General features: G+C 38.6%; 2 protein-coding genes and 2 pseudogenes across 3 annotated transcripts; all 4 read left to right on the forward strand.

Annotated features, from left to right (window-relative positions):
- OR8S39P (olfactory receptor family 8 subfamily S member 39, pseudogene) lies at window positions 238–1,145 on the forward strand (annotated as a pseudogene).
- OR8S31 (olfactory receptor family 8 subfamily S member 31) lies at window positions 6,082–7,037 on the forward strand. The gene is given in 2 exon segments (XM_001490962.3): window positions 6,082–6,994; window positions 6,997–7,037. Coding segments are annotated over 2 exon segments (954 nt in total).
- Window positions 7,038–7,792: 755 nt separating this feature from the next.
- On the forward strand, window positions 7,793–20,799 carry OR8S1 (olfactory receptor family 8 subfamily S member 1). Of its 2 annotated transcripts, XM_023643461.2 has the most exons (3): window positions 7,793–7,990; window positions 17,641–17,778; window positions 18,727–20,799. In XM_023643461.2, exon 3 carries the CDS (start codon window positions 19,641–19,643, stop codon window positions 20,577–20,579), a length of 939 nt encoding a protein of 312 aa, XP_023499229.2. In that variant the 5' UTR covers window positions 7,793–7,990; window positions 17,641–17,778; window positions 18,727–19,640; the 3' UTR covers window positions 20,580–20,799.
- OR8S37P (olfactory receptor family 8 subfamily S member 37, pseudogene) lies at window positions 15,156–16,117 on the forward strand (annotated as a pseudogene).
- Window positions 20,800–24,237: the final 3,438 nt, after the last annotated feature.

Raw genomic sequence — 24,237 nt, forward strand, 5'->3', positions numbered from 1 at the left:
ATGTTGCTGATGTCACCACGAGTGGGAGCATTTTAAGAGTTTGGGCCATGTCTCAATTATCCATATGTTCCAAGTGACTGACACAAAATCTATGCCCTAGTAGAAAGCAAAAATCTTTGCTGTATAATAATGATATTAAAAGAGAATCAATGCAATGAGAAAATTCCATGGGGATAGTAAAACTTTGTGGCCATGCCTTTTCATATTATTTCTAGGGAAAGGCCTTTGTCAATGGACTTGGGGAACAATGGAACCATCACAGAGTTCACCCTCCTCAAATTCTCTGCCAACCCCCACATCCAGGCTCTGCCTTTTGTGTTGTTACTGGATATATACCTCCTAACAATAAATGAGGAATCTTATCATGCTGCTGGTGATAAGTCTGATACTCACCTCCAGTTGTCCATGTACTTCTTCCTCAGTCATCTCTCTTTCCTGGATCTTTGTTTATCTCAGTCATCATGCCCAAGGTGCTAAAGGACCTTCTCTCAGACAAAATCCATCTCGATAAGGGTCTGCCTGGCACAAGGCTTCTTTGTGCTTATCACTGCTGGGACTGAGGACACTCTGCTCTCAGTATGGCCTATGACTGTTATGCCACCCTCTGCCAATCTCTATGCTCTATGGACAGATGATGAGGAAACAGCTGTGTATGCAGCTTGTGTGGAGGTCATGGGGGTTGGGTTTTTTGAATGCTCTTATCAACATCCTCCTAGCTGCCAAATTGGACTTCTGTGAGAACCATACCATCAGCCACTACAGCTGTGAAGTACCCTCTCTTTTCCCTCTGTTCTGCTCTGATGTCTCTACCAACCTCATAGTCCTGCTCTGCTCCAGTCTGCTGCATGGGCTTGGGACCCTCTTCCCAATCATCTAGTCCTATGCCCATTTTGTTTCCACCATCCTGAGCATCAGCTCCACCACAGGCAGAAGCAAGGCCTTCTCCGCTTACTCCTCCCACATCATTGTAGTGAGCTTTTTATATGGATCTGCCTTTCTTCACTATCTCGTGCCAATCTCAGCATCCTCTGGAGTTGATCTCTTCTGTGAAGTATGCTGTGGTTGCTCCCATGCTGAATCTTCTCATCTACAGCCTGAAGAACAAGGAGGTGAAAGTAACTTTAAGAAGAACACTGGGGAATTACTTTCCATGTTATTGGTGGGAAAATAAAGCTAGAAGATAACAAAGAATCATAAAATATAATACTAGACAGACATTAAGAAAAAATTCCTAGGTCTACACAATATCAAGTGTTGGGAGATAAATTAATAGTGCGTAAGAAATGAATGTAGAGGTATTATACAAGTGTTAGCTTAGTACAAATAGAAAACAATTTTTATATTATATTTATATTATATTAATATTATATTTTAAATAATATTATTTTTTGAGATAAATTGGAAAATAGGAAATAAACATGTTGATTCTCACTACTCCTCAAATATTCACATTGGTCTTATTGCGTGTCTCAACTTAAAAAGCAAATTTGCCTGTTATTTTATCCTTAAAATGAGTTTATTCAGGAATAGCCAAAAGGATTGCAATTCAGAATGTGCATGCTATGGCAAACTATAGGCAAATCCAGAAAACAAAGCAGGGAAGCTGCTTTTATAGAGGAAAATGGAGAGCAAGGATGGGCTGTTGTAAATGAAAGTCCATTGGGATAAAGTAACAGTTCAGGGGCAACAGCTTCTCATTGGCTGAGCTGTGGCACTTCTCATTGGCTGGACTATTGCCAGGTGGGGAGAGAAATCTTCCTTTAGTCTTAAAGTAGTTTTACTTCCTGTGGAAGATGCAAGCATATGTTTCTTCCTGTTTGTTGAAATTCACGATATATGATAGGGCATGAGTACTCTGCCTGCAGGCCTTCCCAACTCCAATTTAGCTAAGATTTCTTTTATTAACTTCCACAGGTGAAATATTTGTGTCTTAAATCATTATTTGCAATTGAGTTTAGGAAGTTCAATGGAAGCCATAACTTCACTATTAAGTAAAGGTTCTGGACAGTTGGATAAAACTAGTGATAGACTTCAAGTCACATGGGAGGAGTAAAGGGGTTCAATATTTCTGGATATTTTGTGGTAATATGCATTAAGAACTTTCACAAAGCTCATATCCTTTGCCCCAGCATTTACAGGTTCAAAGAATTAAACATATATTGCATCAAATTTTGGCCACAAGATTGTTTATCACATAATTTTTTCATGATAGCTATGAAAGCTAGAAATGCTTTGTTATATTACAGAATGTGTAATTTGATTAAGGTAAACTCATGCTATTGAATACTGTAATCCATATTTTGAAATCATATTTAGGAAAGTATTTAATGTAAGGAAATTCTACACATTAAAATGATACATAAAAAAGATTCAAAATTATTCTTGGATTTAATCCACTGTTCATCAAACTTTTATGTGCACATGAATTATCTGGAGATGTGGATGAATGTCAGTCCAATCAATAAGACTAGCATGGGGCCTAAGAGTTTGTATTTCAAACAAATTTCCAGATGATGCTAATAATACTGGCCCATGACCATACTTTGAGTTGAGGAGCAAGAGAGTAATCAATTTTGAGAGAAAGATAGGTAGATAGATGATAGATAGATAGATAGATTGACAGATTATAGATTGATAGACAGAATTAAAAGAAAAATACCTTAATATCAGAGTATTTTTCCCTAACTTGTGGCAAATAAAGAAGACTTTATATTGTCTTAATTACATTTTTACTTAAACTTGTGTTACTTTTGTAACTTTTATTGTCTTATTTTAATAGAAGCTCAATATAGAAACACAGAGAATCCCCCTAAAAAGAATAGATAATGAAACACTATTTAATACTGTGCATCCAGAGATAACTACTATTAATACTTTGCAAATATTCTTTACATGAAAACACACACCAACACCTTGCCCATAAAAATATACAAACATGCATATACATGAATCATCTACAACATTCCTAGATTTTATATATATAAATTTTATAATCAGAGAAATATATGAAAATATTATTTCTTTGCATAGATCTATAGAATGACAATGGTAGACCTGAGCTGTTCAATGTGGTAACCACTAATTACACAAGACTATTTAAATTTAATTTTTCATTAATTAAAATTAAGTAAAACTAAAAATCTAGTTCCTCAGTCTCACTGGGCACACTTCAAGGGCTCCATAACCACATGTAGCTAGTGGCTGCTTTATTGGACTGTGCACATATAGAACTTTTCCATCATCACAGAAACCTGTTGGACCACACTAGACAATCGGACTTGAGTTTTCCAGTCTTCTCGGAATTTTATTTGGTTGCTTTCCTAATAAATATTAAGGATTAACTTTTTTTCCTAAAACTAATTTTACTGATAAATCTTGTAGCTCATTTTAATAAATAAATGGAAATTTGTTTTACATCAAGACCACGAAAACTTAAGCAAATGATTCCCCGCATGACATCTCCAATCTGTGGGCATTCATACTTTAAGAGAGCCATTGTTTAGACTGAACCTACACAGATGCATCACAAAAAGGGAGTCAACTGGCTTAAAGAGATCAAGTTCATTGATTTTTTTTCTCTTTACCCATTTGATAATCACCTTAGTGAGTCAGCAGCTCACATCCAGGTAAATTCCCATTGCTTCATAAGGACCATTCAAATACTCTTGGCCAAATCTATCTCCAATCAACTCCCTCTAGACTAACAAAGGTTCACGTTTAATGTTTCATAGTCATCACGTCAACCTGGTAGTTCCAAAGGTCAGATTTAAGCAAGCTGCATGAATTTAAACTTGCTGACATTTTTTGGTACGTTTGCTAAAGTTCTTGAGTACAAGATTGACTTCAAATTGTGACTACGGGGAACAGCAGAGTTATCATTCCCCTGAGCTTCTAAACCAGGGACTTAATGCTCAGGCTGTCTAAACATAGCTATTCTGAGGATTCATTAGTCCAGATAATTCTATGAGTGGCTGAGACATGTTATAAACAATCATGTAGAAATCCAAGTGAAGAGCTGCCTGGGTGAAGACATCTGAGATCATTTGAAAGAGGCAACTGTTCTATGCCTATTTCGTATGTTAGTGCAGAATAAAGAAGTAGATTTAATTATCAATTGGATTACATGAATTTAACTATGTTTCAGGATGCAGAAAACTATCTTCTCCAGTTCATTCATCTTCTTAGAACCTTGATATAAATCACATTCTTGCAGCCTTCTTGGGGATGAGATTATCTTGGACAGAATTTACAGGTAATCAGCATTTGGGTTATGGGAAGGGCTTTGCAGCTGAGATTATGTATGAAGAATTGATAAGTAAGGGCTCAGGAGGCACCCTGGCTGGGAAATTAAGTCTGGGCTAGACCTTGCATTATCAGGTACCAAGCAACTCAGGATTAGCCAAAACCAGGAGTCATGCTGTGGCACCATGATGTGTCCTGGAAGTTACCTAAAGGACAGTCTCTAGGCTCTCAGGCTAGAACTAGGAACCATCTGTAACAATGTTTAACTAGACCCCCTGACATTATAAACTAGATATAGAGTCTTAGAAAAAAGTAGAATCTAAGGGCAGGGACATAATCCGGGCATGAGAAAGAGATTTGGGATTTGGACATTGAGAAAGTACCTAAGGATCGAAATCAGAGAGGTACACAACTGAGGTATATACAGGACCGAATGTTTTAAGCTGCCTCTCTACACTGGAGAAAGAAATATGAGATCTATTTTTTAGGGGCAGGGGTCAGCAGTAACTGACAATTTTAACTGAAGATAGGGGCCCCATCAAGCACAATCTGTCACAGGACTGACAGGGTGAGTCCCTGATCTTGTTCTCTAACACTATCCCTGTTCTACCCTGTCTGGGGCAATTGTCCAGAGTGGATTGATCTGGAGAGGGTTTTCTATCCTGGCTGCTCCTTTGAGCACCAGCATGATTTCCATTCACATTCTTTGCTTCCTTCTTTGCCCAGAGTTCTCCACCCAACCAGGATATGCATCCATCCCAGAAAATAACGTAAGGGCAAGCGCCAAAGTTACACCTAGCGTCTCTAATATCTCCCGTCTAATTTATGGCTGCTCTTCCTTTCCAGAACAGTGACATGCCCTCCGTTCCTGAGGGAAATTGCCCTCAATGATTGTAAAATGTTTTAACTTTGGAAGGGATCCACTCCAAAGTGATTTCAAAATGCCAATCTTCAGCCACCTTAGTGATCTCTACATGATTGTCTGAGACTTCCTTTAGAAAACAAGTTCGGTCATTGTCACAGCAAAAACTTTAACTCCTGATTGATAGTGCATTACCCTGAAAGAGGATTTATTTATTATCTGACTTCTGCCCACAATTGTAACCTAAAGGAATAATAGTGATGAAATTAATAATAATAATAATAAGTGAGCCTTTTGTGTAGACATTTTTCTAAATACTTTATATATTTTATCCTTGAAAAAATCCTGTGAGAGTGGTGATACTATTACCTTATTTTATAGACAAGAAAACTGAGGTACAGAATAGGTAAGCCACCTTAATAAGGTCTCACAGCTCATTAGTGGTCGAGCTGGGATTTGAACCTAGACTGATGCCTACCTGTGAATGACTACACTACCTGTGAGTGACTACACTGTGCTGCTAATTCACATTGTAGAGTCATGCTAAAAAGAACTATCCCATTTCCTAATTCTTTATCTTTGAGTGCGCTATTCTCTCAAACTACTTGTCTCTCTAGAGAAGCTTACATTTTCTTAAAATCTTTGCTTACGTACCTCAATATTAACTCATTACTGACTCTTCCAAAAATCATCTTTAGAACTCTCATTTCACCAATCACAATGGTTTCTAGTAGCCTATGTTTATATATGTATCTCATTGAAGTGTGACCTTTAAAATGAGAGAGACCATGTCTTATTTTCCATTATATTCAAAGTGACTGACATAAAAGTTGGCCTAGTGTAGAAGATAAAAATTTAATTGCTGATTAATAGTGATAATAAAAGAGAATCAATGCAATGTGAAAACTGATTGGAGAATAGAAGAAACTTCACTGTTGTGACTTTTTTATATAATTTTTAGGGAGTAGCCTTTGTAAATGGCCTTGGGGAACCACAGCACCATCACTCAATTCCTCCTCCTCGGGCTGTCTGCCGACCCCCACATCCAGACTGTGCTCTTTGTGTTGTTCCTGGATATTTACCTCCTGACCATAATGGGGAACCTGACGATGATGCTGGTGATCAGGGCTGATTCCCACCTCCACACACCCATGTACTTCTTCCTGAGTCACCTCTCTTTCCTGGATTTTTGTTTTTCTTCAGTCACTGTACCCAAGATGCTGAAGGACCTCCTATCTGAGATAAAAACCATCTCAGCAAGGGGCTGCCTGATACAAGGCTTCTTTGTGCTTATCACTGCAGGGACTGAAGTCGGCCTACTCTCAGTGATGGCCTATGACCGTTATGCTGCCATTTGCCACCCTCTGCTCTATGGACAGATGATGAGGAAACAGCTATGTGTACAGCTTGTGTGGGGGTCATGGGGCTTGGGTTTTTTGAATGCTTTTATCAATATCCTCCTAGCTGCCAACCTGGACTTCTGTGAGAACCATACTATCAGCCACTACAGCTGTGAGGTGCCCTCTCTCTTCCCTCTCTCCTGCTCTGATGTCTCCAACAATCTCACAGTCCTGTTGTGCTCCAGCCTGCTGCTTGGGCTTGGGACCCTCCTCCCAATCATCTCATCCTACGCCTGCATTGTCTCCACCATCCTGAGCATCAGCTCAACCTCAGGTAGAAGCAAGGCCTTCTCCACCTGCTCCTCCCACCTCATTGCAGTGGCTTTCTTCTATGGCTCAGGGTTTGTCCGCTATCTCATGCCGACCTCAGGATCCTCCCTGGAATTGATCTTCTCTGTGCAGTATGGTGTGGTCACTCCCATGCTGAATCCTCTCATCTACAGCCTGAAGAACAAGGAAGTGAAGGCAGCTGTGAGAAGAATACTGGGAAGTGTTTGCCATTTTCCTAGTGGAAGAATAAAGCTAAAGGATAATGGAGAATCAAGATAATATGATACTAGCTACACATGAGTGAGTTGACCTTATGAAAAACTCCCTGGCTCTACATAACATCACATCTTACAAAATAAATAAGCAGTGCATAAAAAATGGACACAGAGGTATCAGAAAGCTATTAATTTAGTCCAAACAGAGTGAATACAATGGGTTAAACAACTATCTCAATTTAGAAAATGTGGTCATGATAGTGCTAATTCGTTATTCCAAGTACTCCCCAAATAATCACTTGGGTCTTCTTATTAGGTAAAACATTTGTGTCTTCAGTCATTACTAGTAAGTCACTTTAGGAAAAGTCAGTGGAAGCCACAAATTCATACTTAAGTAAAGGTTCTGGAGGCAAATACCCTTTTAGCCACTCTTTCTATTTTCAACTCCACTAGACTCAGAAGAGTTTAAAATTAATGACTATAGGTCATTGCATTGTCCAGACCTCCCAAAGGCCAAACCTAGGACATCCCTATTGGTCCTTGTAAAATTCAATGTTGAAAACATTGTTTCAAAACTAAACAGTTCTCAAAAACTAAATCTGACTTCAGACTGTGATTACAGAATATAAAATGTGTTGCCTTCACCATGCATTGGGCTGCCAAGGGTAGGAAATCAAACCAACCAACTGCCTAAACACAGCTGCTCTGCAGACTGGTTAAATGCAAACAGTGCTACGCATGACTGAGACATGATATTAGAAACGAAGAAAACGAAAGTATTTCAGACCCTTTGAAAACAGGAACTGCCACAAGGCTATATAAATTTTTTAGTGTAGAATTCAATAAACATTTCATCATCAATAGGATTTCATAAACTCTACCACGATACAAGACTTAGAAGCCACTTTCTCCAGGTCATCTTCTTTATTAGTAGATGAATCTAAATGAAAGTCTTGCAGTCAAACTGGAGAGCAGCTTGCCTTATTGGACAGGATATACAGGTACTATGTGTTTGGGGTGTGGGAAGGATTTTGAGGCTGGGTTTGTGGCTAAGGGGTTAATAAGTAAGGAATCAGAAATACCCCTTGTCTGTGCTTTGGACTTAGGAGGAATGTCCAGGACCAGGAAATTGACTTAGCCACCAAAATGGGTCCTGGGGGGTAACCCCAGGTCAGACTTTAGGGTATACAGCCAAAACTGAGAGTCATAGGTAAATAGTTAGGGTTCTAGGAAACTGAGCAATTTTCTAATCCAGAACTGAAGATTTATGAAAAACAGAGTTGAGGGACATGAATACAATCTGGTCAAGAAGAATAAATTTGGCATATGAAGACTGAGGACAATGTCTTGGGATGAAAGCCAGAAAGCTGATCTAAAATCTATATGACAGAGGAATACATATAAAGGATACATAGAATGCTCTATTCCTGTTTGAAACCAGATTCTGAGGATGAGCAGAGAAAAGTTAGTGGGTGGAGCCTTCTTCCTATGGGGCAGGGATTAGTAGAGTGGGCGTTTCTAATAGAAGCTAGGAGCTCTGAGTGAAGTTCTCACTGTTGTACAGGATGGCTTCCCAAACTTGTTTCCTATACTGTCTGGGAGCATGGTACAGAATGTGTAGAATGGGGAAGAGTCTTTTCTTCTGGCCCCTTCTACAACCAGAATACACAGTTAAGCATTCCCTGACATGAAACTTTTCAAGCATTCCTCTTGGTTACCTTTCTAGAGATTCTGGTCTGTTCTGGAATGCACATCCATCCTAATGACAGCCATCAGGGCAGGCCCAGGGGTCCATACTGTGTCACAATCACTTTCTCTCCCTCTTGTCATTTCTGTGGTCTTGCAGTCATACCTTTTGCAGCAGTTACATGCCCTCCTTTCTGAGTGAAGCTACCCACAGTAATTGCAAAATGGAGACATGCTCCGCTCCAAAATAATTCTAAGCTTCTAATTTTCCTTCCAGCTTGGGTCATGAGCAGGGGAGGGGAGATACTTGTGAGTGGTTTCAATGTGACTTTCTTGCACCTTTCTTGATAAAGGCATTTGAAGTAGTAAGAGCAACAGGAGCATTGGCAGCAGCAGATTTGGCCTTTGCTGGTGCTTCCCCCATGTGAGAATTTAGGTGACATTTGAATAGACTTGCAATCTCAAATATAATAATAATAATAATAAATAGTTAGGAGTAGGTACTTTTGAAGAGCTTTATGTATAATTTCATATTTAACTCCAAAAACCTTCTGTGGTGCTGTTACTAACTGCATTTCATACACAATTATATTGAGGCACAGAGCTTCATGTATCTTGTTCAAGGTCATATAGCTAATTAGGGGTGGACGTGGGATTTGAACGTAGTCTGATGCAGGAGCCCACACATTTATCTCTTGCTCTATGATGGCATTTATTCCCTAGGCATCAACTTCTCAAAGCTACTCATGTTTTACCAAACTTGGCTCAATTTTTTTCAGTCCTGAGCCTTTGAATACATCGTTCATGCAAAATAGATGTCTCTCAGAAAGATGTTTTTCAAGAGCAATCTTATAGATTCTTAAAAATTTTGCTCTAGTTTCCTCAATGTAATATCATTACTGATCCTTACTAAATCACAATTTGTGCTCCCATTGCATTAATTATACTGTTTTAGAATTTCTTATCTTCATATCCACATTCTTCAGTAGAGTGGGAACATTTTTTGCAAGTCGAATGTTTATAATACAATTTTGTTGTCTATAATCACTGTACCATGTATTATGTCTCCAGGAGTTATTTATCTACTAGTTGCAAGTATGTACCTTGAACAATATCTCTCCCATTCCTCTGCCTCCAGACTGTGGTAACCACCATTTTATTTTCTGCTTTTACAATTTCATTTTTTTAGATTCCACATATAAGAAAAATCATATGATATTTGTCTTTCTCTATTTGACTTATCTCACTTGGTATAATGTCCTCAAGGTCTATCCATGTTGTCACAAATGGTAGGATTTCCTTTTTTTCTCATAGCTGAATAGTATTCCATTGTGTACTTGTCTTTATCCATTCATTCGTTGATGGATACTCAGGTTGTCTCCACATCTTGGCTATTGTGAATAATATTGCAACAAACAAGAGAGAGCACATGTCTGTTTGATACTCTGTTTTCGTTTCCTTTGGATACTTACCCAGAAGTGGAATTGTGGATGATATGGTAATTCTACTTTTAATCTTTTGAGGAACCTCCATAATGTTCCTCATTATGGCTAAACAAGTTTACAGTCTCACAAAGAGTACACAAGGGTTCCCTTTCCCCACATCCTCACCAAAACTCAACTCTTGTCTTCTTGATGATAGCTATTCTTACAGGTGTGAGGTGATAGCTCATCCTGGTTTTTTTCTTTTCTGAGAAAGACTCACCTCGAGCTAACATCTGTTGCCAATCTCTCTTTATTTTTTTTCTTTTTGCTTGAGGAAGATTAGCCCTGAGCTAGCATCTGTGCCAATCTTCCTCTATTTTGTTGTATGTGGGACATTGCCACAGTATGGATGGTGGGTGGAATAGGTCTGTACCAGGATCTGAATCCATGAACCCAGGCCTCTGAAGCAGGAGCACACAGAACTTTAACCACTCAGCCATGGAGCCGGACCATCATCATGGTTTTGATTTGCTTTTCCCTGATGATTAGTGATGTTGAGCATATTTTCATGTACTTATTAGCCATTTGGATGTCTTCTTTGGAAATGTCTATTTAGGTCCTCGCCCACTTTTAAATCAGATTTTTTTTGTTGCTGAGTTGTATGAGTTCTTTATATATTTTGTATATTAACCCTTTATGTGATACACGGTTTGTAAAAATTTTCTCTCGTTCTGTAGGTTGCCTTTTTATTTTGTTAATTGTTTCTTCTGCTGTGTAGAAGCTTTTAAGTATGATGCTGTTCAACCTGTTGATGTTTTCTTTTGTTGTTGTACTATTGGTGTCATATCAAAAAGAAATCGTTGCCAACACCAATGTCAAGAAGCGTCTTCCATACCTTTTCTTCTAGAAGTCTTATGTTTTCAGATCCTATTTTTAAGTCTTTGATCCATTTGAGCTAATTTTTGTAAGTGGGATAAGACAGGGGTCCAATTTCATTTTCCTGCACTTGATTATCCAATTTTCCCAACACTATTTCTTGAAGAGACTATCTTCTCCCCACTGGATGTTCCTGGCTCCCTTATCAAATATTAGTTGACCATATATGCAGCAACTTAATTCTGGGCTCTCTACTTTATTTCATTGGAATATGTGTCTAGTTTTTATGTCAATATCAAACTGTTTTAATTACTATAGATTTGTAGTGTAGTTTGAAATCAGAAGGTGTGATGCCTCCAGTATTGTTCTTCATTCTCTGGATTGAATTGGTTATTCACGGTCTTTTGTGGTTCCATACAAATTTTAGAATTGTTTATTCTGTTTCTGTGAAAACAGCCATTGGAATTTTGATAGGGATTATGTTGAATCCGCAGATGGCTTTGGATAGCCTAGACATATTAACAATATTAACTCTTTCAATCCATCAACACAGGATGTCATTCCATTTATTTATGTCTTCTTCAATTTCTTTCAGCAAAGTCCTTTGTGCTGTCATAGGATCTCTCTTGGAAAAGTTCTGTGTGCACTCGAGAAGAGTGTGAATTTTGTTGCTGTTGGATGGAATGGTCTATAAATGTATGTTAGTTCTATTTGGTCTAATGTATAGATCAAGTACATCATTTCCTTTTGGATTTTCTGTCTGGATGATCTGTCCATTGTTGAAAGTGGGGTATTGAAGTCCCTACTATTATTGTATTGTCTATTTCTCCCTTCATATCTGTTAGTATTTTGCTTGATATATTTAGGAGTTCCAATGTAGGGTATGTGTATATATTTATAGTTGTTATATTTCCTTGCTAAATTGATCTCTTTATCATTATATAATGACCTTACTTGGGTCTTGCTACCTTTTTTGGCTTAAAGTCTATTTTTTCTAACGTAAGTATACCTACCTCCGCTTTCTTTTGATTTGCACTTGCATGGAATATCTTTTTCTATCCCTTCACTTTGAGTCTTTAAATGTGTGTCCTTTATGTGTGTCGTTAAATCTGAAATGGGTCTCCTGTAGGCAGCACGTAGTTGGGTCTGGGTTTTTTAATCCATCCAGCCACTCTTTGCTTTTGATTGGTGAATTCAATCCATTTATATTTACAGTACTTATTGATATTTAAGGAATTACTAATCCATCTTATTAATTGCTTTCTGACTGTTTCATATTTCCGTTGTTTCTTCTTCCCTCTGTCTATGCCTACTTTGTAAATTGGTTAATTTCCATGGTGGTATGCTCTGTTTCCCCTCTCTTTGTCTTTTGTGAATCTGCTCTAGGTTTTTGCTTTGTTCTTACCTTGAGAATTGCATAAAACATCTTATAGATAAACAATACATTTTAGGCTGATAGCAACTTATATTTGAATGCCTATAAAGACAATGCTTTTACTCCTCTCTTTTATACTATTGATGTTGCAAGTTACCTCTTCTTATGTCATATACTCATTAACAATTTGTAGTAGCTATAGTTATTTTTAATATTATTTTCCTTTGAATTTTATACTATAGTTGAGTGGTTAATACACCATCCTAATGTAGAGTTACAGTTTTCTAATTTCTTCCTATTTTTCACCTTTACCAGTGTGTTATGTACTTTCATATATTTTCGTGTCCCTGGTTAGAGTCTTTTCATTTCAGCAAGACGAACTCCTTGCAGCATTTCCTGCAAGACAGGTCTAGTGGTGGTGAAATCCCTCAGCTTTGGTTTGTCTGGAGAAGCCTTTGTTTCTCCTTCATATCTGAAGGATAACTTTTTCAGATCAAGAATTCTCGGCTGGCAATTTTTTTTAAGATTTTTTATTTTTTTCCTTTTTCTCCCCAAAGCCCCCTGGTACATAGTTGTGTATTCTTTGTTGTGGGTCCTTCTAGTTGTGGCATGTGGGACGCTGCCTCAGCATGGTTTTGATGAGCAGTGCCATGTCTGCACCCAGGATTCAAACCAACGAAACACTGGTCTGCCTGCAGCAGAGCGTGTGAACTTAACCACTCGGCCACGGGGCCAGCCCCTTGGCTGGCAATTTTTATCTTTCAGCAATTTGAATATGTCACTCCACTCTCTCCTGGACTGTAGAGTTCCTGCTGAGAAATCCACTGATAACCTAATGGAGATCCTTTGTAGGTTACTTTCCCTTGATTTCTGGCTGCCTTTAAGATTCATTCTTTGTCATTAATTTTTGACAGTTTCATAATAATGTGTCTTGGAGAAGATCTATTTGCATTGAGTTAACGGGGTGTTCACTTAGCTTTATGGACTTGTATGTTCAAGTCTTTACTCAGGTTTGGGAAGGTCTCATCTTTTATTACTTTAAATAAACTCTCTGGCCCCTTCTCCTTCTCTTCTCCTTCCAGAACCCCAATTATTTGGATATTTGCCTTTCTGATGGACTCTGATAGCTCTTGTAGGCTTTCAACACTGTTTTTAAATCTTAGTTCTGTATTTTCTTCTAAGTGTATTATTTCTATATTCCTATCCTTCAAGCCACCTGTTCTTTCTTCTATCTGGTCTGCCCTACTACAGATGCTTTCTATTGCATTCTTGATTTCATTCACTGAGAACTTCAGCTCCAGAATTTCTGTTTGGTTCTTTTTTTATCATTTCAATCACTTTGGTAAAGAACTCCTTCTGTTCGTTAATTTTATTCCTGCTTCCAGTGAATTGTCTTTCTGAGTTTTCTTATAGCTTGTTGAATTTCTTCATAACAGCTATTCTTTACCAGTTAGATTGCCATATTCTACATCTTTGAGTTCAGTTACTGGAGAATTATCATTTTATTTTTGTGATGCCATATTTCCTTAATTTTTCATATTGTTTGTAGCTATGTGCTGCTGCTTTCACATTTGAAGTAGTGGATACCTCCTTAACTAAGTTCATATGTCTTATTTAGTTCTTACAATTCACCAGGTTGGCTATTAGAATCTCTCTTTTGTATTCCAGAAGGTTTGCTATAGCTCAGTGTTTGGTTTCTCCCTTGCCCAGAAACCATGGCCTATTTTCTGAGCATGCTTCTTGTCTACCAGAGTTCACTTTGGCAGACACACTCAGGAGCATACATAAGAAGATGGCAACAGAATTGGGGGAGGTGTAGGTCTAGCACTCAGTACATTTGGGGCTCCCACAGACCCAGGAGGGTAATCCCAAGAGATGGTGTTCCCAGAGGCACGTAGGTGGACTTTATGCTGAGCACAATCCCTTCAAGGCCATTTGAAATTCTTATCTACCTCTTTCTCAATATCCTCCCTCCTGCCGGTTTCAGAGCTCCCACATTAGTACTCCAGGTGCTGGTGATGAGAAATGGATTTATTCAGCTGCAACCAGCCAGCTGGGATAGCTGGGCTCTCTTTCACCACCCTCCTCTTTGCCCAAGGGAGGGATCACCTCTGCCACATAAATCAACCCCTTCAGCACCTTCTGGGGGGTGCCAAAAAAGTTTCTCTTACCCACCTCCACTGCAACCAGACTCACATGCAATGCAAGCAAACTCATACATTTCTTTTTTCCTCTGTTTTTCTTCCACTGGTGTGTTGGATTATCCCTTTGGGAGGGCTGGACTTTTGCCAGTTCTCTCTCATGGGTACTTGTCTGCCTAATTCATCACTCGCCTGATTCTTATCCAAGAGCAGTGAGAAGGATATAGGCAGTGTCCCTGGCTCTGCTAGTGCTGCAGCCCATATGGAGGTTTGTCTATCTCCTACCAGCTACACTGGTGGGTAAGATTCATCCTAGGGCCCTTGGAGCAAGATACAAAGTCTGTAAACCCCCACCTAGATGTTCTTGTTTCTGTATGGATGCAAAATTCATTCATTAAAAAGGAAGATAAAAAAGAGAAGCATCTTATGACATCATGCTACTGGTGTCACCATAAGTGGGAGCATTTCAAAAGCCTGGACCATATTTCAATTATCCTTATGTTCCAAGTGACTTAAACGAAGTATATGCATTAGTAGAAAGCAGAATTGTTTGCTGAATAATAGTGATATTAAAGAGAATCAATGCAATGAGAAAATTCCTTAGGGATAGTAGAACTTTGATGCCATGGCTTTTCATATTAGTTCTAGGGAAAGGCCTTTGTAAATGGAATTGGGGAAACACAGCACCATCAGAGAGTTCACCCTCCTTGGACTCTCTGCTGACCTCCACATCCAGGCTCTGCTCCTTTTGTTGTTCCTGGATATTTACCTCCTGACAATAATGGGGAATCTGATGATGCTGTTAGTAATCTAAGCTGATTCTCACCTCCTCACACCCATGTACTTCTTCCTGAGTCAACTCTCTTTCCTGGATGTTTGTTTATCTTCACTCATCATGCCTAAGATGCTGAAGGACTTTCTATCTGAGACAAAAGCCATCTCAGTAAGGGGCTGCCTGGCACAAGGCTTCTTTGTGTTCATCACTTCAAGGCCTGAGGTTTTCTGCTCTCAGTATTTAATGGCCTATGACTGTTATGCTTCCATCTGCCTCCCTCCGCTCTATGGACACATGATGAGGAAAAGGCTGTGTGTGCAGCTTGTATAGGGTTCATGGAGCTTGGGGTTTTTTTTAATGTGCTTATCAACGTCATCCTAGCTGCCAACCTGGACTTCTGTGAGAAACATACCATCAACTACTACATCTGTGAGGTGCTCTTTCTCTTTCTTCTGTCCTTATCTGATGTCTCCACCAACCACATAGTCTTGCTCTGCTCCACCCTTCTACATGGGCTTGGGGCCTTCTTCCTAATCATCTCTTCCTATGCCCACATTGTCTCCACCATCCTCAGCATCAACTCTACTTCAGACAGAAGCACGGCCTTCTCTACTTGCTCCTCCCATATCATTGTGGTGTACTTCTTCTATGGATCCGCTTTTCTACGCTATCTCATGCCTATCTCAGGCTCCCCACTGGAATTGATCTTCTCTGTGCAGTATGGTGTTGTCACTCCCATGCTGAATCTTTTTGTCTACAGCCTGAAGAACAAGGAGATGAAGGCATCTGTGAGAAACACTGAGAAAGTACTTTCCATGTTACTGGTAGAAGATATGATACTAGGCAGACATTATGGGACTTGACATTAGGAAAACGTCCTAGGTCTACATAATGTCAGATGTTGGAAGATAAATTAACAGTCCTTAAGACATGAATCCAGAGGTGTTGTAAAGGTGTCAGCTTAGTACAAATAAAGGGAAAACAATGGGATAAATTACTATCTCAATTTAGAAAATATGGAAATGGAAGTGTTGATTCTCAATACTCCTCAAATATTCACTTTGATCTTCTTATTAAGCAAAATATTTGCAACTTAAATCATTTTTTGTAATTGAGTTTAGGGAATTCCATGAAAGCCATAACTTCAATATTAAATAAAGGTTCTGGACAGTTGAATAAAAACAAAGATAGACTTCAGGTTATGGAAGGAGAATAATGAAATTCTACTGAGTGGCCCTTGGATATAGGCAAAATGAACTGAAATTGCTGAAGAAATTGCTTTTGTATATTTGGGCAGAGAACAAACTCAGATAAACTTTCCAAAAACTCTATTGTTTCTTGCTACAAAACCCTTAAATATGCACATTCATAGATGTAGAAATTTTTAGATACAGGAGTGAATGAATGTTATCAAATAATTTTTTAAAAAACTTTAAAATCAATCTATAGATTAACAAAGAGAGCAAACATTCTAAAATATGGACTTAATTGTTCCAAATATGCTTGAATCATGTTACATTTGTTACTTATTTAATTGACAAGTAAGAGTAACGAAAAAATTATGCCGGGACAGTCTAGTTTGACTAAAACCTATAGCTCATTGTAAATAAATAAAAGAAAATTTTGATTTATGTAACGGTTTATTTATGCTTAAGATTACAATAAACTTTTTAAACAAGTGCTTCACTAAATACTCCCAAATTTGGAGCACTCAAACTCTAATAAAGTTTCATTTAGAAATCTAAATGTATTCATAAAGAAATTGATTTGAATAAATAGGTTAGACAATTAACTGTGCTTGTTAACTTTTTTTATGTCTTCATTTAACCAACAAATCACTTTACACAGCAAATTTAGCTGGATTTGATTTTGCCTGAGAAGTTCCAGAGAGAAGACATATCCCTTAGAGTATAAATTGAAAACTATTCCTTTCCTGCTTGGGGAGAGGGCAAATGCCCTTTTGGCCACTCTCTCTACTTTTAATTCCCACTAGACTCATAAGAGTTTATAATTAATGATTATAGGTCATCGCATCATTCAGACATTTCAAAGGCCACACCTAAGTGCTTCTTGTTGGTCCTTGTAAAATTCAATATTGAAAACTAAATCCGACTTTAGGTTGTGACTATAAAATATAAACGCTATTGACCTCACTATCCCCTGGGCTGCCAAGGGCCAGATATCAAACCAAACAGCTGCCTAAGCGTAGCTGATTTGTGGACTGGTTAAACCCAAACAATAATATGTGTCACTGAGACATGATAATAGAAACACAAAAAAACTAAAGTATTTAAGACTCTTCTGAGAAAGAACTGCCCTATGGCTGTATAAATTTTTTAGTGTAGAATTCAGTAAAACATTTTATCATCAATAGGATTTTATAAACTCTACCATGATACAAGACTCAAGAAGCCACTCTCTCCAGGTCATCTTCCTTCTTCATAGATGAATCTAAATCAAAATCTTACAGTCAAACTGGAGACTGGATTGCCTTATTGGACAGGAGATACAGGTAAAGTGTGTTTGGGGTGTGGGAAGGATTTTGAGGCTGGGTTTGTGGATAAGGGACTAATAAATAAGGAATCAGAACTACTGCTTGACTGGGCTTTAGGCTTACTGGGAATGCCCAGGACTAGGAAATTGACAGCCACCAAAATGGGTCCTGTGGGTGACCCAAGGTCAGACTTTAGGGTGTATCGCAAAGCTGGAAGTCGTGGGTAAATAGTATTTCAGGAAATTACGCAATGTTGTAATCCAGACCTGAAGACTTATGAAAAACAGAGTTGAGGGACATGAATACAAGCTGGTCATGCAAGATAAATTTGCATATGAAGACTGAGAGCAATGTCTCAGGATGAAAGCCAGAAAACTAATCTAAAATCTGTATGACAGAGGAATACATATAAAGGAGTGAATGCTCTATTCCTGTTTGAAACAGTCCTCTGAGGATGAATAGAGAAAAGTTAGTGAGTGGAACCTTAGTGGGGCAGAGATTAGCAGCAGTAGGTGTTTCTAACAGAAGCTAGGAGCTCTGAGTGAAATTCTCACTGTCCTACAGGATGACATTCCAAACTTGTTTCCTATACTGTCTGGGAGCATGGTCCAGAATGTGTAGTACTGGGCAGAGTCCTCTCTCTGGTTGCTGCTACAGCCAGGATACCCATTCAAGTATTTCCTGGTATGAAACCTTTCAAGCATCCCCCTTGCTTACTTTTCTCCAGATTCTGGCCTGTTCCAGGGTTCACATTCATCCTAGTGATACCCATCAGAGCAGGCCCAGGGGTCTACACGGAGTCCCAATCACTTTCTCTCCCCTGAGTCATCTCTGCAGGCTTGCTGTTCTACTTATTACAGCAATTACACACCTTCCATTCTTAGTGAAAGCACTCATAGTATTAGGAAAGTAGAGACAGGCTCCACTCTCTCTCAAATAATTCTAAACTTCCAATTTGCCTTCCAGCTTGGGTCATGAGCAGAAGAGAACAGCTATCGGGCGTGATTTCAATATGATTTTCTTGCACCTCCTGGTAAAGGCATATAATGTGACAACAGCAACAGCAGCATCAGCAGCAGCAAGTTAATCTTCAAAGTGCTTCAACCTATATGAGAATTTAAGTGACTTTTACCTATAGTTACAATCTAAAGAAAGAATAATAATAATAATACTAGTAATAATAGATAGGAGTAGGTACTTGTGAAGAACTCATATCTCATTATCTCATATTTTTCTAAAAATTTTCCATGATACTGTTATTATCTGCATTTATACATAAGGAAATCAAGGCAAAGACATTCATGTATCTCGTACAAAGTGACATAGCTAACTATTGCTAGAGCTGGGATACGAATCTAGTCTGACACAGGAGCCTACATGTTCAACCACTGATTTTTGATGCCCACTTATCCCCTACACATCAGCTTACCAGAACTACTCATGTTTCACCAAACATGGCTTGATTTTTCTCAGTTCTGAGCCTCTGAACACATTGTTCATACAAACTAAATAGCTGTCAGAAACATATTTCCAAGAGTAATTATATGCTTTCTTAAAAATCTTGTCAATTTCAATCCAGGTAGTGTCATTATTGACTCTTACTAAATCACAATTTGAGCTCCCATTGCCTTAATTGCAGTTATATTTTGTCTTTATATCCATTTCTTCAATGGAAAATATTAAGCTCAGGGATTATATCTTAATCATCTCTTTATGTTAAGTGGTTGACACAAAAACTAGGTCATAATAGAAAGCAAAAGTGTTTACTAAGCAACAGTGATATTAAAAGAGAATCAATGCAATGAGAAAATTCCTTCAAAGATAATAGACCTTTTGCTCCCATGTCTTTTTACATTATTTCTAGAGAGAGGCCTTTGTAAATGGCCTTGGGGAACCACAGCAACATCACAGAGTTTATTCTCATTGGACTGTCTGACAACCCCAATGTCAAGGCTCTGCTCTTTGTGATCTTCCTGGAGATTTACATTCTGACCATAATGGGGAATGTGATGATGCTGTTGGTGATCAGGGCTGATTCCCACCTCCACACCCCCATGTACTTCTTCCTGAGTCACCTCTCTTTTGTTGATATCTCTTTCTCTTCAGTCACTGTGCCCAAGATGCTGGAGAACCTTCTGTCTCAAAGGAAAACTGTATCAGTAGAGGGTTGCTTGGCTCAGGTCTTCTTTGTGTGTGTTGCTGCAGGGACTGAAGCCTGTCTGCTCTCAGTCATGGCCTATGACCGTTATGCTGCCATCTGCCACCCTCTGCTCTATGGACAGATCATGAGTAAACAGCTGTATATGCAGCTTGTGTGGGGATCATGGGGACTTGGCTTTCTGGATGCACTCATCAACATCTGCTTAGCTACAAACATGGTCTTCTGTGAGGCCAAAATCATCCCCCACTACAGCTGTGAAATGCCCTCTCTCCTCCCTTTGTCCTGCTCTGATACCTCCAGAAACCTGATTGTCTTGCTCTGCTCCACTCTTCTGCATGGGCTGGGAACCTTCCTTTTGGTCTTCTTATCCTATGCCCGCATTATTGCCACCATCCTGAGCATCAGCTCCAACTCAGGCAGAAGCAAGACCTTCTCCACCTGCTCCTCCCACCTCACTGCAGTGACACTTTACTATGGCTCAGGGTTTCTCCGCTATCTCATGCCAAATTCAGGTTCCAGCATGGAGTTGATCTTCTCTGTGCAATATAATGTAGTCACTCCCATGCTGAATCCTCTCATCTACAGCCTGAAGAACAAGGAAGTAAAGGCAGCTCTGAAAAGAACTTTGGAAAAGTATGTACAACATATCAGGTCCTGAAATAAAAACAGAGCATCATAGGGAATTGAATAAAACTGCATTCAAAAGGACATTAGGTGAGTTTACATCAAGAAGGACGACTCCTGACTACCTAAATGTCACATGCTGCAAACTAAATTAAAAGTGCATCATAGAATGGGATGGAGTTATTATAAGAAGGATAGTTCACTTTCATTCCTTCTAAAGGCAAAGCAAATGATTAAAAATAATAATCTAGAAAGTTTTGTTATGAACATACTGGCTCCTTTTTTCTCATTCTAAAACATTCACCTTAGCCTTTGCATTCAGTAAAGTCATTACTATCATGAATCTATCATTATTTTTTATTGACTTTGGGGAATACACTGAAAGCCATACATTTGATAAGAATGTAGGGTCCTGGATATATAAGAGTGAAAAGTCATAGATAAGGGTAGATGAGGAGAAAGATAAAGAATTCCAACTGGGTGGCTATAGAACATTGGTATGAAAATCTAAAAGTTCTGCAGAGAGACAATGAACATATTGAGAGAGAGCTCAGACTCATAAAATTTCCAAGAACTTTTCTGTATGTGCACTGTGGTGGCCAGATCTCCAGTGTGAAAGGCTGCAAGGAGGCTCTGTGGCTCTAGAAACTTCGTTTCTCTCACAGTCTTCATGAAGATTTGTAATTTCTCCAATTAGCTGGTCTCATCAATGTTCTTTTCCTTGTAGAGTGCAGGTTATGTGTCCTAGACAAATAATCTGGTTTTGATCTCATCACGAACAAATCCTAAAATCATCTTCGTCTTTCATCTTTCAGCTGTCAAACAACTGGTCAGTGTTTAGTGGCTGCTGATTTGCTGATTTTAAGGCACTGCAGCACTCTTGCATAATTCATTTTTAGCTATAAAACATAAATCCATTCTCACAGTGCTTCTGATCTGTTTAATATATATTTTACAGTTGTCTAGTTCACTGTATTTCAGTGAAAAGGGGCAAAACCTAAGTACAAGTGATTGAATTTACTTAATATTAACTTGCACTTTTCTCAAGCTTCTTTCAGAAACTCACTTTATTCCAATTGTCAGTTATAAAGACTTTTCATCCTCATCTGCCCATTGATAACTCAAAATTGGAGCCTCTTCCCAATTGATACTCCAGAAAACTTTAAATACATTATCCCCCTCCACAGACAACAGGATATTCAAGGACTTTCTTGGTTTCTTTGACCTAAGTTTCAACACCAGCAACCCTCTAAGGTCAAGCTTCCTATGGTGAAGGGGAGCATAAGGAACTACACCTTGGGATGATGGCTGCTTATAGTCAGTGCACAGATGCCACCAGATGACAGTGATTGAGAGAAAGATACGAACAGACTTAGTCAAATTCCCTAAGTATAAGTCAAAGACATGAAATCATAACTGTGTGAAGACTTCCCTATAAATCAAGAGGCTCAGCAGTGTTCTCTTCGTTGGAGGAGGAATACCCTTGAACTTCGATGCCCACAATAGAACCTCACTGCTTACTATAGCGACTGATCATTGAAAGGATCCTGTCTAGGCCTTAGAGAAGCTCTTTGTACCATTCTCCCAAGGATTTTTCTGCCCTTCTGGCCTCCAGAAATTCAAGGAGACTGCCTGCATATTGGCCTTCCCAAGAAGTATAAGTAACTAGTAACAATCCTAGCATAAACCTGAGTGCTTATTACTGAGAAGTTGAATTTGAGGGAAAATTCTCAGTATTAATTTCCCAGGAACATCTTTCCCTTATCAGGCCTGAAGATTCGTCCTCTAGGACGGGTGACAAAAAAGCGTAGCAAATATGCCAGAAAGGGAGACTTGCAAGGTGACAGTTCCTGCTAAGTTTTTCAATTTTACCCTAGTTTCATTATGTTCTTTGCTTTTTTACTATTAAAACCCTTGCAGCCTATTCTATTTCTTTTATCATTTTATCTTATAAAAATATCACTCTTACAAAAAAAATGTACAAAACACGTGTGTACCAGTTAAAGAATGATTATGAAATGAACGCTCATGTACCCAATACTCAGTTTAAGAAATTATTCACTTCACGACCTCTTCTCCACTCCCCCAAACTGACCAGTACTCTGAATTTTCTTTGATTTTCTTTATATAATTTAGTTTTGCCTGTCTGTGAACTTTAAATAAATAGAACTATGAAATATGTATAGTTGTGACTCACTTCTTTTCACTCATAGGAAGTTACGCCCATCAGACGCTTTGGTTTTGGCACTCCACTGTGATGTGTTAAAAAAACTCACATAGGCTGCTGCTTGCCTCACTAAGGGACCTATACCCTTTGGCCTAAGATGGAAGTTTTCATATTTGGGTCTCTAACCAACAGCTTTGGCACCCTTCTCAGGTGCCAAATGCACCTTCTGACAAGGCAAAATATTTTTGAAGATATCTTCAGATTATTTAAAAATAATATGGTTAAATCCTAGGGCAACCACTAAAAAAAGTTTTTAAAAGAGATATAAATAATAAGTTAATAAAGGAGATACGATGGACTCTTAAAAATACACAACTAAACAGGAGAAGGCAGAAAAAGAAGAAAAAAAGAAACAGAACAAATAGAAAGTTAAGAAGGTGGTAGATCTTAATCCAACTATATTAAAACTGAATTTAAATATAAATGGTCTAAAAACGTAAAGTAGGGATATTAGCAGATTTCACTAAAAAGCAAGCCCTAACTATAGAAACCAATTTCAAATATATGACACAAATAAGTGGGAAAAAAAGTGATGGACAAAAATATACCATGAAAGACTAGCCAAAAGAAACCCAGAGTAACTATTTTAATTTCAAAATATACTTCAGAATAAGAAAGATTATCAGCAATAGAGGTACACTACATAATGATAAAGGAGTCAAAACGTCCGAAAAGATATAACTTCGTAAATGCATGTGGATCTTAAAGCAGAGCTTCAAAAATAAATAAGGTACATAGACACTGGTGGAGTAGGGAGCCATTGAGTGGGTCCCTCCACTGAAGCAACCACGAAGCTGCAAAAAGTAACAGAATCCACTTTCTTGAAACTCTGGAACCTGATCAAAGACTTATGGCAAGCAAGGGAATACCTAAAAAAGAAAAAGGCTGCTAAATTTCAGTAAGAAAGTATTGTGGTGTTTTTGCTTTCTTGCCTACCATCTCCCATCCTCAGCTCATCAGAGGCTGTAGGGTTAGGGCCTGTGTTTCTGGTGCAGCTTGCTGGTGCTAGGAAAAGGCCATACAGACCTTGTTTTCAAAAATTGTGGTTGTATATTTTGACTTGTTTAGTGGTTACTTGAAGGGGTAGGACACAGGTTTGCCTTTGATCTGCCACCTCTAGCTGATGCAGCTTGCCAGGTAGCTTTTGTCAAAAGCATTTAAAATTCTTAGAATGAAAGAGGGCCTGGGACCAGGGGTGACCTGTTGATATCACTCTACATATGATGGGTAGAGTCAGTGTTCTGATGTCACTTGAAAGACAATGATTGAGAGAAAAATAATGAAGACTCAGGCAAATACCCTACAGGGCAAAGAGGAAGGGGTAAGACAATATAATAGCATAAAGGCAGCCCTATAGATCCCAAGGCTCAGGAGGGCTCTCTCCAATGCTGGGGCTGCTCCCTTGGGCTTTAATGCGCACAGACTGTTGACCATAATTCCTGACCAGATTAAGGATTCCATATGG

This window comes from Equus caballus, chromosome 6 (genome assembly GCF_041296265.1).
Source record: "Equus caballus isolate H_3958 breed thoroughbred chromosome 6, TB-T2T, whole genome shotgun sequence".
Taxonomy (NCBI): Eukaryota; Metazoa; Chordata; class Mammalia; order Perissodactyla; family Equidae; genus Equus; species Equus caballus.